Here is a 19,200-nt window from a genome sequence, read left to right on the forward strand (position 1 = left end):
TTTGGGCAAAGTGGGGTTTTATGAAGTATTTATGAGCAGTTGGTGTCTCAGCTGCAGTTGACTGCACTCATTTTAGAGACTGGGGGAGAAATTCTTGTGGGGGAGCTAAGCTAAGAGCTTGCTTAAAGCTTCAAATACAGTTACTGTTAACTACGTATAAGCATGTTTATCATGGCTGCCTCGCGTATCCTGCAATTGTTTGGTGTATCATTTGTGCACGTCCACAGAAATGAATGTTATACATATGTAAGCTGCAATATGTAGGTGACCGGTTGGGGTTGTGTAAGCTTACTTTTGATGTTTCATACTGTCAATTTTTCATGCCGTGCTTGATTTAGGGGCCCCACATACCATCTATTATACTGCAGCATTTTCTGTTGTGGTCTTAAGGTCAACAAAATGGTAAATGGACTTGTACTTGTATAGCGCTTTTCTAGTCTAGCTGACCACTCAAAGCGCTTCACTACATGCCGCATTCACCCCAATCACACGCATTCATACAGCACGTCTTAAGATTCATAACTACGTGCTTTTCTAATCATTCATACACACATTCTTGCCCAAGGACGCTTCGACATGTAGCCCGGGGAAGCCAGAGTCGAACCACCAACCTTCCGATAGGTGGGTGACTGCTCTTCCTCCTGAGCTAAATGCTCACCTCTTCTATTCACCCCATATTTACTGTTTATCAGAGAGCTTCTGCTTACATCTTGCAAATCGGGTGACAGTTTCTGGTCTGAGTGATCAGGTGTGCCCCCTTGTGGAATCCTGCAACACCCCGTGTACTACACAGCCAAGTATGTGAGCAGTTACGCTGAGAACAGAGATGATTGCTAACATGAACACAAGGTAAAATAGCAAATTGTCACGGGGTGACTGCCAAAACACAGATAGGACTCAACAGCAGATTCGGATTCAGAGAGATTTTATTATGCACAAAGGGAGGCTAGAAAAGGTGCTGAATTTGTGTCCTGGGGGAAACGCTGGAGAAGGCAGGTGTCACAAGGAGGTCCTGGGAAACGCTGGAGGAAACAGGGATCACAATGGTCCGGGGCAGCTGGAGCACTGAGTGATGACAGGTTAATGAGTAGAAAAAGTCCAAGTGGAAGACAGTCCCAAACAGTATGGTGAGGTTGCCTTACTCTGATCTGAGGAAGCAGCGGCAGGAGGGAGAGGTAGCGACTGACTGGCTGGAGGGTGTAACCCAGAGTAGCGGTGGGTGAGCAGGCAGGAGGTGAGACAGGTCCAGGATGCCGAGAGACACGAAGAATGCGAAGAGAACCAGGAAATCCGTAAGACTCGGGAGGACGAGGCAGAGCTGGGGCTGGGACGAGGAAACTAGACAAGGTTAACAATAAATACCTTAGAGCGAAAATACTCGGGATTGAGCTGGCCAAGTTACCACAGAGATGGCAAAACTATCTGGCAAAGACTGGTGCTCCTGCTGTTCCTTAAGAAGGGCTCTTGATGTTGGTAGATGCGCCACAGGTGTGTCAGCAGGCAGACACCAGATGCTGCCCAAGTAACCAAGAAAACCTGCTGAAATTCACAACACACCTCCAAACCAGGTCAGATCATGACACTGTTTAATCCCTTTCCAACTCGGGGAACAAGGGGGGCTGGTAGCCAAGTGAGCACTCGAAAGGAGAGACCGGTGGCAGATGAGGTAAGGCAATTATGAGTGTTCTCAACCCAAGGTAACTGCTGGCTCCACGTAGAGGGATTCTCAGTGGTGACGCACCTGATGGTGCACCTGATGGCTGCTCCTGGTTAAGGCGCTCAGTCTTCCCATTAGTCTGAGGGTGATAACCAGAGCTTAAGGAGACCGCTTCGGTGGGAACACCGTGGAGTTTGAAGACGTTCTTCACCAGGAGGTCCGCAGTTTCCAATGCAGAAGGGAGTTTCTTTAACGGGACGAAATGGGCTGCTTTGGAGAAGCGGTCGATGACGGAAAGGACTGCTGTGTGACCCTGGGATGGTGGGAGTCCTGTCACGAAATCTAGGGCGATGTGAGATCAGGGTCTCATGGGAGTAGCTAATGGTTGGAGTAAGCCAGCAGGGGGACGATTGTTATTCTTACTCCGAGCACAGATGGAGCAGGCTGAGACATACTCTCGAACGTTGTTGTCCATGGATGGCCACCAGAAGTATCTTTTAAGGAAGGTCAGGGTACGCTGGACGCCTGGGTGGCAGGTGAATTTGGCCGTATGAGCCCAGTGAATGGTAGCCGACCATACCAAAGAGGGAACGTATCGACGATCAGGGGGCCCGGTACTGGGGTCGGGGTCGCTGTTAAGTCCCTGTTGGATCTGGTCCTCTATGGTCCAGGTCACACCTAAGACGCAGGTACTCGGCAGGATATTGTCGGGGGTGTTCGGAGAGCTGGAGGAGTATAGACGAGAGAGGGCATCAGGTTTTACATTGTGAGTGCCTGGTCGGTAAGTGATGGAGAAGTTGAAACATCCAAAGAACAGTGCCCAGCGTGCCTGCCTGGAGTTTAGCCTCTTGGCATCTCTGATGTAGATCAGATTTTTATGATCGGTCCAGACTACGAAGGGATGTTTGGCCCCGTCCAGCCCGTGCCTCCATTGCTCCAGAGCCAATTTGACTGCGAGGAGTTCTCTGTTACCCACATCATAGTTCCGCTCAGCTGGCGACAGTTTGCGTGAAAAGTATGGGTGCATCTTGCCTTCGGTTTCCAATCTCTGGGATAAGACCGGCCCCACTCCAGAGTCGGATGCATTCACTTCAACAACAAACTGTCGCTCGGGATCTGGCTGGATGAGGATGGGGGCAGAGGTGAAGTGGATCTTGAGAGTGGCAAATGCTGTCTCGGCTTTGGGAGACCACAGAAATGGTAGTTTTGTGGAGGTTAAGCGGGTGAGAGGAGTAGCAACCTGACTATAGTTGCGGATGAACCGACGGTAGAAGTTAGCAAAGCCTAGGAAACACTGAAGCTCTTTCCGAGAAGAGGGGACGGGCCACTCGGCTACTGCTTTAATCTTGTGAGGATCTGTTCTCACCTGCCCACTTTCAAAAACATAGCCCAAGAATGACATGGAGGGGGTATGAAACTCACATTTCTCAGCCTTTACATAGAGGCGATTTTCGAGCAGTCTCTGGAGAACAGCTCTAACGTGGCGATTGTGGTCCTCCAGGGAACAGGAGAAAATAAGGATGTCGTCCAAGTAAACAAAAACAGACTTATGGAGGAAGTCCCTCAGAACGTCATTTACTAGAGCTTGGAACACTGCTGGGGCATTGCTTAGACCGAAGGGCATCACCAGGTATTCAAAGTGTCCCAACGGGGTGTTAAAAGCTGTTTTCCACTCATCTCCTTGACGTATGCACACCAGATGGTACGCGTTGCGGAGGTCCAGTTTGGTGAATATGGTGGATCCCTGTATGGGCTCAAAAGCAGATGAGATGAGTGGTAAGGGGTATTTGTTTTTAACGGTGATTGCATTTAGACCACGGTAATCTATACAGGGACGGAGCGTTTAATCCTTCTTAGCGACAAAAAAGAATCCAGCTCCGACTGGTGACAAAGACGGGCGTATGATACCAGCGGCTAACAACTCCTGGATGTATGTCTCCATCGCCATCCTCTCTGGGCGAGACAGGTTGAACAGGCGGCTGGAAGGCAAGGGACCATCAGGACGCAAATCGATGACACAGTCATAGGGCCGGTGTGGAGGAAGGGAAAGAGCCTTGTCTTTGCTAAACACGGAGCCTAAATCATGATAGTCAACAGGTACTTTAGATAGGTCGACGGGGAACTCCGGCGGATTGTTGAGCCGGTTGGAGGTGGTAGGCGCGGAACGAAGACACGAGGATAAGCAATGTAGGCTCCAACTCTCGATTCGTTGGCTGGCCCAGCGGATGTGAGGATTGTGGATCGCGAGCCAAGGAAAACCTAAAACAACAGGGTGATTAGCTACCGTGAAACAGAAAGATCTCGCGGTGAGACAATCAAAGTTAAGGGTTTCATCTTGTGAGTGATGGCAGCTAAAGACACCCCATCAAAAGCAGAAACGGAGATGGGAGTGAGTAACTGAATGAGTGGTAGGCCTAGGCGATGGGCCAAACCAGGATCTAACAGATTATTCTCACAACCAGAATCTATCAATGCATGTGCAGCATGGGAGGCCCTTTCAAACTGTAAGGTGACAGGAAGAGTGAGACGAGGAAGATCAGTTCCACCCACCAGTACCCTCGTTTTTACTGGTGGGTGTAACCTTTTTGGCCGAGCCAGACAGGAGGAAATAAAGTGACTAGAGGAACCGCAGTAGAGGCACTCTTTATCGCGCATACGTCTAGACCTTTCCTGAAGTGTGAGGCGGGTTTGACCTAGCTGCATGGGTTCTGAGACGTCGATGTTGGTGGCAGGTCGAGAGTCAACCGGGTAGGAGACCTGCGGGCGCGATGGGGAATAAGTCCCGTGAGAGTTGTGCTCCCGTAGAGGCTTATGGGAATCTGAGTCCCTTTCCCTCCTACGCTCTCGGATCCAATTGTCAATCCTGATGACAAATGCTGCTAGCTCCTCGAAAGAGGATGGTTCGTCCCGGAATGCTAGCTGGTCCTTAATTTGGTCGCTGAGAGCATTAGAGAGGATCCACTTTAGGGTATCGGAACCCCAACCGGTCTCAGCGGCAAGGATGCGAAAGAAAGTCCGCCACCGATTGGGTTCCCTGCCGCAAGTTCAACAGCCGCTTCGAGGCGCTGTCATGGCACAGCGGGTGATTAAACGTGACACTAAGTCTCGTAATGAAGTCGGCGAAAGGATAAGTGTCAAGGTTATTGGTCTTAAAGAAAGCCAAAACCCAAGCTAAGGCTTTGCCTTTCAGCAGGCCAACCACAAAACTGATCCTAGCTGAATCTGAGGGAAAGGAGCGAGGAGACTGAGTCATAGAAAGAGTACACTGGAGGAGGAAACCCTCACACCCCCCTACGTCACCAGCGTAGGAGTCCGGAGTGGGAAAGGCAAGGTTCCGAAACTGAGGCTCAGTGTGGGGGGCACCGGGACTTGAGATGACACAGGTGGTTCTCTGTCAGCAGGGGACGCTGTGGAGAGAGTAGACAGGCGATCAGACACTTTCACCAACATTCCAAAAACTTGGTCCAGGCATTGGTTACAGTGCTGTTGTTGGTCCTGTAAAGATCGAAGTGCCTTATCATGCTCTACCAAGAGCACTCCCTGGTTAGATAAAGCTGAGTGGACAGAATCTGCTAAGTCCATGTTTGGCCAGATCGTAATGTCACGGGGTGACTGCCAAAACACAGATAGGACTCAACAGCAGATTCGGATTCAGAGAGATTTTATTATGCACAAAGGGAGGCTAGAAAAGGTGCTGAAATTGTGTCCTGGGGGAAACACTGGAGAAGGCAGGTGTCACAAGGAGGTCCTGGGAAACGCTGGAGGAAACAGGGATCACAATGGTCCGGGGCAGCTGGAGCAATGAGTAATGAGAGGTTAATGAGTAGAAAAAGTCCAAGTAGAAGACAGCCCCGAACAGTATGGTGAGGTTGCCTTACTCTGATCTGAGGAAGCAGCGGCAGGAGGGAGAGGTAGCGACTGACTGGCTGGAGGGTGTAACCCAGAGTAGCGGTGGGTGAGCAGGCAGGAGGTGAGACAGTTCCAGGATGCCAAGAGACACGAAGAATGCGAAGAGAACCAGGAAATCCGTAAGACTCGGGAGGACAAGGCAGAGCTGGGGCTGGGACGAGGAAACTAGACAAAGTTAACAATAAATACCTTAGAGCGAAAATACTCGGGATTGAGCTGGCCAAGTTACCACAGAGATGGCAAAACGATCTGGCAAAGACTGGTGCTCCTGCTGTTCCTTAAGAAGGGCTCTTGATGTTGGTAGATGCGCCACAGGTGCCGCCCAGGTAACCAAGGAAACCTGCTCACCCAGCCTGAAACTCACAACACATCTCCAAACCAGGTCAGATCATGACACAAATGTATCGCCAGCATAAGAAGGGTCAATTTTTGCCATCTAAATTAAAACCTCAAAAATTTCAAATCTGTTTTAGCAAGTGCCATAGACAGTTAATTACACACCGAATCACTTTAGTATCAGATAGTTGTTTACTTTGTCACTATTTTCTCAGCAAAAGAACATTCATGTTGCTCTTCATCATTGTAAGCATGGTGGCTGCCCGTATCCTGCTGCTGATCAGCTGAGCCCAATAGAAATTATGTCCGACTTGCTGAATAACTTACCACTGGGCATCACTTTAGTAAAGATTTCAAAGATGTTAAGAGATTTTTCACAGGTTTTGTCTTTTATATGTTTTTGTTCTTTTAGTTTGTATTTTGGGATTATGCTAGTAGAATTTTAACTAGTAGAATTTTGAGTGAGATGTCCAACCATCATGCTTGCAATGACGGAGCATCAAACATTCTTCAGATGAGAAAATAGTGACAAAGTAAACAACTGTCTGATAAAAAAATGTAAGATGCACTAAATATAGTCTTCACTTGAAATTTTCAGAGGTTTGAGCTGTTTTAGATTAGAAAAATTCACCCTTCCTTGACTACCTGTTGAGTTTTTTACTCTTCTATTTGATTTCTTCCCTGATTCTCAAAACTGAGAGGTCTCTGGCAGCTGTCTACTGCAGTGTCCGTGGGTCTACATGATGAGATTAACTTGATTATAGCTATAGTTGGGTTATGCTCCATATCTGAGCAAGGGTAATTATCCTTGGATATATGGCGGTGAATGAATCGAATCACTGGCACCAAGCATGTCATATATGTATGATAGGTGGCGCTGTACCCATTTCAACTATCACTAATATAGCCACTTCCGGTTGACCTGTTCACCACCACCAAATTAACACCAAACCATCAACAAATTATTTGAGAAAGATGGCGAACAAAATTTTACATTTCGTTTGTGATGAGCATGGTTATGGTGCATTCTCCATCTCATTGTTTATTTCTTTCCGACGGCGTCAACGACAACAGTAATATCGTCTCCTTTGACTTCCGGGTGACGATCACGGGAAAAAATCTTGAGCATGCGCAGAACACTCAATCCAATCCACAACATGCTTCTGCTGTCTACATGCACGTTTGGTGTACGTTTAGATCGAGTTATCTCGGGGTCTTAATTCGATCTCAAGTAACCCGATCTGATCTGTTTTTTTTTGTCAGATTAAGGTGTCTACATGAACTGAATAAGTCAGTCTTATTGTAATTTAGCCATTAATCCGATCCGATAGCACTTATGAAACCCCACTGAATGACTGCTCATACTTCACACAATCCCACTTCAAAGAAACCCAGAAATAACATGGCCCCTTTAACATGGTGCAACAGATAACATTTGCAAGCTAACATTAACTGGCTGAGACGCTCCAGGGACTGCAATGGTTGCACAGAAAATTTTTTTTAAATTGAGTTATTGTGAAATTGACTGTTTGCTGACCTAAGCAAATCAACTTAACAACTATAGACATTATCTGGCCAGCATAAGATAATATGTCAGAACAACAATGACCTTAACAGTCAATAATGTCAACATTTTATGCCAAATTAGAAAATCGACAGCCTTTGCATAAGTGTGACATTATTTCTTTACCTTACTTTCAAACTGGAGTGTTTATGACCACAATAATGGCTGCTCCACTTGAAGGTGCAACACACCAATCAGTCTCTTGATTAATTGACATTTAAAAAAAAGGGAATTTCTAATTACTTAAGGGGAAATATATATATAATTCCACCAACTTTAAACCTCGTTTAGGCACTTGAGGTAAATTAGACATGACGATGACAGCTAGCAGAGGCCTTTCACCATCAACTGCCAAAACAGGATTCCACAAGATCTAATCAGTATCAAACAAATAGCCCCTCCTCTCTACCTTCAACAACTCACGAAGACTCGTGTCATCAGAGAACACCTGATTTGAACTTCTTTGCATCTGTCACTGAGATGGATTCATATTAAGCACGCATTCTATAAACCAGGGTTTTAATGAACTGAAGCTTGAACATTGGGCCTCATGCAAAAAACGTTCGTACGAACAGATTTGTTCTTAAGTCGTACGTGCGAGTTATTTAAAGGAGAACTCCGGTATTTTTAAACCTAGACCTTATTTCTGACATGAAATACGTTTATCTACTCACCGAGAATAGTTTGGCGATAGTGGGTGTCCTTCTGAAGCTATTTAGATCACTCGCGATCCGTGCAATTCCACTGCTGACACTGCTTGATGCCGTTCTCATGACTCCTGACACAGAAGAGAGGAAGCGTAGCCTTATATGGTATTATTTCAGGTGTGGCGTAAGCAAATTTACTATCCTCGTGCACGTCCACTTAAATACGCACGGGTAGCATTCATCATTTACGCAGGTCGTTTACACACTTTTTCCAAAGTTAAGAGCATTTGTTGAATCTGACGAGGCGTGTTCGTACGAGACCTTTTTACGAAAAAAGTGAGAAAAATTTAGAATAAAAATGCAAAAATGTTCTTGCATGAGGCCCATTGTCTCCTTACCTGTAACATGCATTAGACAATTAGATAATATTGTTAAAAGTCCCCATAAACCATAAAGAGCTGTAACATTACTTTTCAAGGGTGATTATTTGTGCATATAGACATAATTTTGATCTATTCATATATTTTAAATCTTGTAATCATACATTTGACAGTAAATAGCTAATATTTTATGAAGGTAACATAACAGTTAGTACGTTATTAAGTTTCATGAAGATTGTCATTCATTATTAAGGATTTTGCAGCTGGTTCTTTGTCTTTTATGTTGTTTAAATTAAAGAAAAGGCATGATTGGATCTTACTCCATAAAACGGGTATACTCAAACAAGCTAAGAAAAAGTAATACACAGCAAATTACATTCTATGAGATACATATTCGTAGACTTCCACCTATACCACATATATAATTTATGTCAACATACAGACTATTTTAGATTTTCTCCAACTTTTTGCATATTTTTATGTCTGTGCTACAATTGAACTCAAAAGAGGCAAGTTATAACAACACTACAATAGAAACAGGCATGAAGACAGTAACAGTACAGTTAGTAAGTAACCAGATGCTTCTTTGTAACATTTTTTCCACAATACGATCAATTCAGATGTAATAAAATGTCGCAACACTATGTGACAACCAATGGAACAGTTTTCTCTTACCATTGTTTTGCAGCATTCTACCCATAACATCAATATGATGACAATAATAGCTTTTCTCATACATTGATGGTCAGTCGTCCAACATGCCATGACTTCAATACTGACTTTTTTTTTCTTGAAATTCAAGTCTGTGGCATAATTCTGAGAGATCCCCCGCTAATAAAGATTCAGCTACTGTTTACGGCACCAGCGAGGTACCAGCTTGCACAACATGTCTCTGAAGAGTCTGTGATATGTTTTGAGGAACTTCACACAAACATAATTAAATACACATTGTTCACAACAGCAACAGGAAAATCAGACTTCAGAGGATAAACTGTTGGGCAGTGAATAGAACAGCCTCAGTTAGCATAGTATTATATGGGACTGAGTATGGTTAGTGGTCTGTATCCATCTTGAACTAGCAGTTCTCAGACACTGTTGGGGTTGTAACAGAGCATGTTCAGTTTCAGGTTTTCATCCCAGTGTCTGAGGATGATAAAGAGCTGATTAGCAGCAGCCTTTATAGAGGCTAAATCTTTCCCCTCTGGGATGTCCTGTGCACTCAGCCACATGCTGGCTTTGGCAGCTATCAGTTCCCACTCTATGAAATAGCTGGCAGAGCTGTGCTCCAGCCAGGCGAGCGCTACGGCTGTGGCCCACACCATGCTCTCTAGATCCTGCATCTGCTTCATAATGCCTCCAGGTGATACCATTTCTATGCCTCCTAAACCTGAACTCCATGCACCATCCAGATGGGGGTGTGAGGAGAGTGGGGCATCAGCTGTAGTGGATGGACCGACCAATGAGGAGAGACCAGTGTCAGGCCAAGTGTTCCTGGATAGATTAGAGGGGCTGTGGGCACCTACGGTGTGCTCCGCAGCTTGTAGATGCACGTCTGGTTCGAACGGTGATCTGCAGCCGTCATCGGTACTGTCAGTGCGGTGTCTGCTGGAGTGAGACTGGTGACCCAGGCTAGTGCGGTGGCTGGTGAAGGGGGATGTCCATTTGAGCTTTTCCATTGGCATGTTAATGGATTCACAGAGAGCCGTATCCAGGGGAAACGCACCATTAGCTAACTGCAACAACACCTGCATAGAGGGTAATAGTACAAATCAGAGGAAGTTGGTGCGGTATTGAAGAAACAAACAAAAAAAATTTTGAATTCTACAATTCCTGCATTCACTCTGACTCTTATTTCACTGCAGACAGTATTAACCCAATATTTCTTATGTTTCTTTCCTTAAACCTTATTTGAATTAAAAAACTCTTCTGTTGGCATGCTGATTTGAACGCATGCTGTTCACCTGTACTGCACTACTATGCTTTTATAACAGACATGATTTACTGCTCCATTCATCTGCTTGTTATGAGGTGTCCTTCAAAAGTATTCCTTGTTAAGGAGGTAGAAAGTATTTGTGCACAGCTATTTCTTATGAAACTCCCTTCTACAGCTACACATTACTGAAAGATATTTTCTGTCGGCTGAATTTGGATAGCAGCGAGCAGACTAGCAGGTACAGTATGTGTTGTATAATTAGGGCCTCTGCCAATGTCTTGGTTTACAGAAATGCAGGTTATGATCCTATGATATTAAGTCCTGAAACTGCTTTAACCCTCATTTTATTACTGGCAATTTCTCTTGTAAGACTGAAAAATTAAAACAGAATATGTAAATTGCTTTTACACGGATTTTGAAAAAAAGATAGCCGCACTGTTCTTACGGTCAATTATAGATAATACTAATAGTGAAAAAAGAAAATATATACATAAAATGTCCATCACAAAACGTGAAAGTTGGCTGAGCATTCACATGTGCAGCATAGATCTGCTACTCACCAGAGGAATGTAGTCTTTGTTCTCGTTCTCACTGTCTCCGATTGAATCACCAGACTTGCTGTGAGATCGACACATGAATCCTTTCGCAGCTCGAGTCAGGAGGCGAGTCCTGCTGAGGGCCAGCCTTACAAAGGAGAGGTGGAATGCAGATGTGAAGCAAAGTGTATGCTTTGTATGGCATACACCGTTGTTAGGTTTGATCTACTTCTTCCATTATGATTGGGAAAAACTGGCTCTGATTAATATGATAGATTCTTGTTTTATAGAAAAAAAAAACAATAAAAAAAAACAATGAGCCAAAATTAAAGTTAGGTGAGAAAAATCCACTGGCCAAGAACATTTTTTGTTTTTTTTTTCATAAAAATTACCATTATGGACCTAAATAATGACATGTCACTTTGTGAGACATACAAACTACTGTAGTATCCCTTACTTGTTTCAATACACTTCTTTTGAGATATATGTCATTACGGCAAATGAAAACATGTACAGGCAATGAAAATAACATAAAGGAATAGTCCACGATTTTCCAACCTCAGCCCTATTTTCCTATGTATTTGGGAGTGAAGTTTTGTGGACCTCTGTGTAGCTGGAGGCAGGTGAGTAGCATGCTGAGTATTGTTTTGAACTGAATCTATTGGAAAACATCTTCAGCTCTTTGGCTGTGTGCAGACCTCCATCAGTCTCATACCCCTTCTCCTTTCAGCCTTAATCTGGTTCCCTAACAAACAAATACTTGATAAAAAGTCTTAAAAGAATAATGATGACCTTCAAATTCAAACAAATACACCAATAATTAGAAATCAGTGAAAAATTCAACTCTAGTCATAAGGCTATCCGAGTGGCTCCTAATGCTTGGTTAAAAGGCTAGATGACTACAACTCCTTAACCCTTACTGGGTCTTATAATAATAATGATCTGAACCTTCTAGTTCCCTGTAGAAACACAAATGGTTGTGGCTGACTACCACCATGATTTTACATTTGAGCTATTGAGCTGCTGCTGTGCATGGTGAAGGGCCTCGGTTGGAAAATTCTAAATTTTCTAAATTCTAAGGACCAAAGACTAAAGTAAATCTGAGCAATTAGTTCATTAATGTTATAAGTTATTGTTGTGAATTTCTGATATTACACACCACATGGATTATTAGTCCGTTACGGCCAATATTTTCTAGAATCTGAGGGTTTTCTGGGAAATGTCTGCTGTTATTGTGAAAACCGTACATCCCATGTTCGAACTGAGAGTTTTTTGTTCAAATATTGGCTTTAGCTTTTCATCCACGAACAAAAGGTCAAGGTTTCACTCTCTTCAGGTCTTCAAATATCTGCATATTCATGTGCTTCCACAGTTAATGATTAATGTTTCCATGGAATTGACAAATGTTGGTATGCTAGCACACAAGCTACAAATAAGAGACTTTATAAATATCAACAAGTAAGTGTCTGAAGGGGGTTGTATGTGCTATCTAGAGTAGTTGCCTGACTTTAGATCTTAGCTGACTGCAATTCTTTTTTTAAATTTCACAATATGATTGGCCAGTTTCATTCATTCTCCTATAATTTCTTCCTTGACTCAGTGTTTTCTGACTCTTTTAACTCTTTTAACCTCGAGAGAAGGTCTGAAAATATCTGCAACCATTCTGTGTTTCAAGTGATTGTAGCACTTTGGCATTTTCTTTACTTCTTTTGGGTGGATTATTTTTGGTGATGCTGAGTTGGAAACGTGCCAGTAGATTTCTCCCCCTCAAAAACTCCACAGTTTTAGAAATTGCAACAGCAAAACAGAAAACACAATTTAGAAAACAGAAACAACAAGAAAATGTAACAAGATGGAAAACACATGCATCTGCAACGCAAAATGTTGTTTTTATACTGTGTGAAATGCTGTTACTGTTTGCTGTTTGGTTGCTGTATTTTCTGCTCTGCCATTGTCTTTACTGAAATGTTGTTCTCTGAAATACTATTGTGCTTTCAGTTCTGTGTTCTCTGAAATTCTGTCACGCTTTCTGAACAATGCAGCCTCACATATATGCTAACATAGCTGTAAACTCTTACTCTTGCTTTTTAGAGGAGAAAAAAAAAGTTGTTTTTTTTCGTTTGTCCAGTAATTTCCTGATTCATTGAGCTCAAACCAGCATGTTTTGTACGTCAAAATCCACTGGAAGAAATTAATAAAGATGAAGGCAATCAAAATAGTCTCAGCCCTGTGAGGCAGCTGATTTATAATGCTTTCTGGGCTTGCTTGTGCAATTGGGCCACACACTTATGCCGCCAGCCAACCTCCCATCACCCACCTGGCAGAAAAAAGGCTCTCAACAGATTTCTGCGATTGGTCAGAGGTCACGGACGGACTCCTTTGGGAGACTTGGAGACAGAGAAGCAGACAGGGGTAGAGTCAGACAAAGGAGGAAAAGAAAGACGCAAAGGCATTCCTTGTCACTTTGCTTTTCATCGCTAATTATTAGTCACCTAATGAAAGTTCTCAACACTCCCACTCAGATGTAACAGTGATGACAAAAGACATTCAGTATATTCCAGCAGCTTTATCTACCAGCTGAAATCTCTCGTTTGCCCTCAGTATTTGCTCATTGTTCAGTTTGTCGATACAAACAAAAGTCAACTCCTTCACCACTTAAAAGAAGACAAACTAAAATGTCAGTAATCTCATGTTTCCCTTTTAGAACAATACATCTGTATTGCCCAGAAAATGCCAATAGCCTATCAGATGCTGTAAGTCAAAGGTCTTTGAGCAGAAAAATTGTGGTGGCAGAGAAATAACTGACCAACTGATGTGTTATACTTACCCTCTGTGAAGCTGCATCTCTCCCAGCCGGCGGAGGGTGGGGTGCCGCAAGGAGAGACACCATCTTCTCCATCTGACAATGATCAGATTTCAAATCAACTGTCAGCTGTACCCTGTTTTAGTTTTGATCATTCTAAACCCCAGGATGAGTATTAAAAAGAGAGGATTGTGCAACCACTGATGCAGCACATCAGCATGTGTGTTCCCTGTGTACCTTCCTCCTGAACTGGCAGATGCTCCAGCAGCTTGCTTTTCTTAGCTCATGCTGTTGCTATGCCATCACTGAAGATCATTTTAAAATATTGTCCTTTTTCCAAAGTTGTATTTTTAATGCAGCACATAAAGCTTTTTGAGGGTTCAATATCTCCAAACTCAGAGAGCTGCTGATATAAGATTGCAACCTTTCCATTAAAAAAAGGCAGGTTTAATATAAATATAAACACATAAACATGAATCACTTTTTCCACAAAGAATGATGCTCCTTTCACTGTACAGTTTCAATCCTCAATAAAAAGCCCTTTGGCCTTACTCTATAGCTCTTTTTTTCACACTGGTATGAATCAACTTTATGATGTAAAGCTCTTCCTGGTTAATACTCTCAGTGTGATATGCAAGCTAAGAATTAAAAAAATACAGCCTACTATTGAGCAGCAGGACATCTTCAGCTTCCTCTGACATGCCGCCAGACTGTGAGCGACCCAGCCCGATGGAGTAACCTCTGTTTTTCCGACTCCCTGACCGAGACCTAGAGCTCCTCTTCAGACATTCACCTCAAAATAAAATTTAAACACAAGTAGTGATGAGCTGGCTTGGACCTTAGCTGCACAATCTGAGTTTTTTTTTTTAAAGATTCATTTTGATCCCAAATACATTGAATACCTAATTTGTAATGATACAAAACGCAGATTGGCAGTTTCAACTTAAATGATTTGTTTAACATTGAAACTGTTGAGACAGGTTTTGTTAAAGTGTAACCCATACATTGTCTAATCTCCACAAGAGATATTTAGAGAGCAAAAAAAAGCAAAACAGTCTATTCCCCAAACTTCAGTTCGAAAAAATACTACATTCTGTTTGGCCTCTTTTAACAGAAAAGAAGGAGGATTAAGCAATCAGGTGTAAAATCATCTTCACATCGAAGCCATATTACTTACCAGAGTTTATGTACTCAACACATGTCTGCAAATATTCATTGGTGTCCAGGTCAATGGGAACAAAAGCTGTATATTTGCTCAGTATATTGCAGGCTTTGCTGGTGTGAATGGCATATAACTGGTACTTCCTGCCAGAACCTGTGATTAACAAAAGCAAGAAATACTTACATAAATTAAATCTTAATAACATTATGTTTATACATAAGTCATATATAACATATGCACCAATCAGCAATAACATAATGACCACTTACACAATAAATAAGAAAACTGTTAATATCTTGTTACAGAGGCACTTTGCAGTGAATAAGATGAATTTGGCTGCAAGAAAACATTCTCTCTTAAAAATGAATGTGTTGGAAGCAGAAAAAAATATATAGTATAAGGATTTGAACAACTTTAACAACAGAAGAATTTTGATAACTAGACATCTGGGTCACAGCATCTTCATAACTACATGTCTTGTGGAACGTTCTCTGGCTGATGTAGTTTGCAAACAAAAGTGGTCCCAGGAATGACAACAGGGTCATAGGTGACCAAGGCTCATTGATGCACATGAAGGTTGATGGCAGGGGTATGTTGTCAGTTCAATCTCCAATAAAAGAACCATAGAGCAATGAAAGAAGGTAGCTTGGTCTGATGAAACATATCTTTTGCATCTGTGTTTCACTTACCATCACTTACTATACCTTAGGAAGACATGACACCAGGATGTACAAAGGGAAGAAGGCAAGCCAGCAGGGGCAGTGTAATGCTTTGGGAAAGATTGTGTTGGGAAGCCTTGGGTCCTTACATTCACGTTTATGATACTTTAATATGTAACGCCAACCCAAACAGTGTTGCTCACCAAGTACACCTGTTAATGAAAACGGCATTCCCTGATAGCAGTGGCCTCTTTTCGCAAGAGAATGCTGTCACAAAGCAAAAATATCTCAAGAAGAGTTAGACTAATTATTTCTTAAATCTCTGGTCTCTCAGTCTCCAGAAACAGAATGGAAACAACACAGGATATATTAAAGAAAAATGGGATAAAGAACTAAACATAGAAATATCAGCTCAAAGATGTGGAACATTTTGATTAGTTTTTTCATTACACCCCTTATAAAAAGCAAATTCTCCCAATCACAAGGACAGTGGTGGAGGCAGTGCAGAAACATGAACACAGATCACTCCGATATCTATAGGCTCTGGGAAAGATTCTGGGATACACAGTTCCTAACAATGTGATGTTCTTTTATTTTTGTGCCCTAAATAAGAATGAGGTTATTAAAAAAGTATCTTTGTAAAATACTGTTGATTGCTTGTAAAAAAGCTCTAACAATGTGCTGGTATAAAACTGAACCTCCAAGCCTGAACCAATGGATGGACAGAGTGAAGGATTTTTGTACAATGGAAAAGATGACTTTATCTCTCAGATCAGATCATTACCTTTTCCAGGAAATGGAAGAAATGGACTACTTTTATCCACTGGTCATTTCATACAACGATATTGTGAATAGAGAAGCCCCCTTGCATGTTTTGTTTTTGTTTGTTTTTTTGCTTTGTTGTTCCTTGGCAGATATTTGCCAATTATTTTTCCTTAAACTGAAAATAGCAAATAAAAAGTATCAAAAAAAGTGTTAGACTAATACAATTTTGAGGTGTTGACTTGTTCTCAAAATTCTCCAAATCTCAATCCACACAGGTTTCCTTTGGATGCGCTGGACAAACAAGTCCAATCCATGGAGGCCACACTATGTAACTATGCGATTTGCCACACATGACTTGGTGCCATATACCACAGCATACCTTCAAGTGGGCAAGGTCAAAGTCAATTGGAGTCCACTGGTCAGAGCTGTTTTAGTGACAAATGGACAAATGACTAAATACGGATAATGGTTGAGTGGTATATGTAATGAAAGTTTGAGATAAGGTTCACAAGACTGTAGAGAATAAATGGGCACCCTTCGATCAAACTAATTTGACAGGTGACCTTTGACATACTTCCAGTTGCTCACATCTGGTCAGGTGGCCTTTGACATCAAAGTCAAAGTTTATGGTCCTGCGTGATGTCGACGACGTCGGTACTTAGTAGCGACATTGTCGACGATTACCCCTCCGCCGTAGCCTGACGTGCATCTCCTAAAAAATTCTAACTACACGTTGCCTCGACGGGCTGTAAAGGCTGTGATTGGTCCGCTCAGAACGTAATTTCCGGCAGTTACTTTTTCCGGTCTTAATGGCTGTATACGTCGAAGAAGCTTGTTGACATTCGAAATTATCTAAAGTGCATTTGTTCAACACTGGTTGTTCAGCCTCGTTCAGCCCCGTTCAGCCTCGACTGGTCGCACAGACCACTCCCGCAAAGTCTTCTCTGTCGCCTGTGCTTCAGCATTTGCAATTTAAGCATTTGTTCTTCAATATTGATGAGCTCCAACTGCAAATACAGCTGCTCCACCTTGGTTGCCATTGTACTGTTGTTAACTGTGACCGGAAAAAAAAAGCAAGGATTCGGCTATAACCCCTGAAACCACACAAACACACAGCCACACCCCCCTACCAGCATGGAGAATTGCAGAGCAACGTGTTCCCTCGACGCAGAACTTCGAATGGTCAATGGAAGACGTCACATAGATGCTGGCAACGTTCTGGACGACTATAAATCTAGCTTAAGGGAGAGGGGTTATGAGTAGGATAAAATAAAATATTTCTAAAAATATTAATAAAATATTTCTCACAACCTCCTGACCTCAGCTGTAAACCCCCCTTAACCCTACCCCTAACCCCCCTCCCTTAGATGTCAAAGGCCACCTGACAAGACGTGAGCAACCGGAAGTATTTCAAAGGTCACCTGTCAAAATACTTTGATCGATCGATAAGAGGTCAAAGGTCACCTGTCAATTTAGTTTGATCGAAGGGTGTCCATTTATTCTCTGTCAACGCTCATTTAAAAAATCTTAGCCTAACATAAAAACTGGAAGTGGAGGGAAAAAGCTATCTTAGCATGACACATAAGGAGCAAGTTCCACGTAACAATCTCACCGGTAATTGTAATATGCGTCTTTCTTTCTTTAATCCAGTGGGTTGTGTTTTGATAGGGTTGGGCTAACTAACAGCCAAACATCAATTTAGGCCAGGGATGTCCACATCCGGTCCAGTAGGGCCTCTGTCCTGCAGGTTTAAGATGCTTCACTTCAACACACCTGATTCAGATCAATGCATCATTAGCAGGCTTGTGCAGAACTTAACAATCTTTTGAAGAGATCCATTACATCTGAATCAGGTGTGTTGAAGCAGGGATACATCTAAAACCTTTGGACAGCGGCTCTTAAAGTCTGAAAGTTTACTCAACGTCCCATAATTTCTCCCAGCAGAGCTTACCATCCTCTATTTCACACTCTTGATCCGCCATGCGCTCAAAGTCGTGTATGATGGAGTGTCCAGCCAAGTGGTGGAAGGTTTCATTCCACAGCTCCTCGTGAACCTTTTCCTCACGTTCCCGGCCATTTAGAAAGGGATCGACATCAAAGAACACCTCCCACTTCATTGGTTTCCCACACAGCAGTCCTGACACCACTGCCTTGCAGTCACCTTTGTGCTGATTAGCGGCGCCCAGATCTGACATTTGAGTCTGTAGTGGTGTTTCTGCTTGACATAACTGGTGTCCATATCCATCTGAAATATCACAGGAACAAGCTATGATTCCCGAATGTTCATTTATCAGTCTGTGCACTGTGCGCACACTGTGCGCTGCAATCTCACTTTTCCTTGAGCTGCACTTCAATTATTAAAAAACTGTTTGACTAAAAACTATTCCGAAAAAGGTATGTCTGGTTTTGAATCTTAAACAGAATAAAGAAAATGTTTTCTAAAATACAACCTACTTTGTCACATATACTTTTCTGAGACCATTTTCTGTTTTACCCCCCCAAAAAAATTTCCTGTTCTCTTTCAGATTCTGCATGGTGCTTGGTCATCATGACTTATCTTGACTTATCATTGATTTTCCTCTTTGATTTAGATCTGATTTTCATTTAAATAGGGGATATTAACATATAATTGAATCTGAATGAGATCTCATGGTCATTTTGCTCATTATAGCCTATACTTAGTAACATTAGTACTTAGTAACAGTAGTAAGACATACTGGGAAAACCTAATGAATGCAACTTACAGCCAATGGACAATGACTCTACAACTTTTGAATCTGAATATTTAACATATTCAGATTCAAAAGTTGAAGAGTCGTATGGCTCCAATTACACCCTGTCCACCAGCA

At 42.5% G+C, this 19,200-nt stretch overlaps 1 protein-coding gene across 1 annotated transcript in view; it reads right to left on the reverse strand.

The window, feature by feature from the left end:
- Positions 1-9,127: 9,127 nt before the first annotated feature.
- vwa5b1 (von Willebrand factor A domain containing 5B1) overlaps positions 9,128-19,200 on the reverse strand; it is a 41,356-nt gene continuing 31,283 nt past the window's right edge. Inside the window, exons 16-22 of the mRNA XM_072367764.1 lie at positions 18,303-18,596; positions 14,943-15,080; positions 14,430-14,558; positions 13,790-13,861; positions 13,280-13,349; positions 10,987-11,110; positions 9,128-10,238 (exon numbers count right to left, since the gene is read on the reverse strand). Coding sequence (XP_072223865.1) covers positions 9,579-10,238; positions 10,987-11,110; positions 13,280-13,349; positions 13,790-13,861; positions 14,430-14,558; positions 14,943-15,080; positions 18,303-18,596 — 1,487 coding nt within the window. The 3' untranslated portion in view covers positions 9,128-9,578. The remainder of the gene's footprint in view (positions 10,239-10,986; positions 11,111-13,279; positions 13,350-13,789; positions 13,862-14,429; positions 14,559-14,942; positions 15,081-18,302; positions 18,597-19,200) is intronic.

The sequence above is a fragment of the Leuresthes tenuis genome, unplaced genomic scaffold, assembly GCF_036924035.1.
Source record: "Leuresthes tenuis unplaced genomic scaffold, fLeuTen1.0.hap1 SCAF_16, whole genome shotgun sequence".
NCBI classification, from domain to species: Eukaryota; Metazoa; Chordata; class Actinopteri; order Atheriniformes; family Atherinopsidae; genus Leuresthes; species Leuresthes tenuis.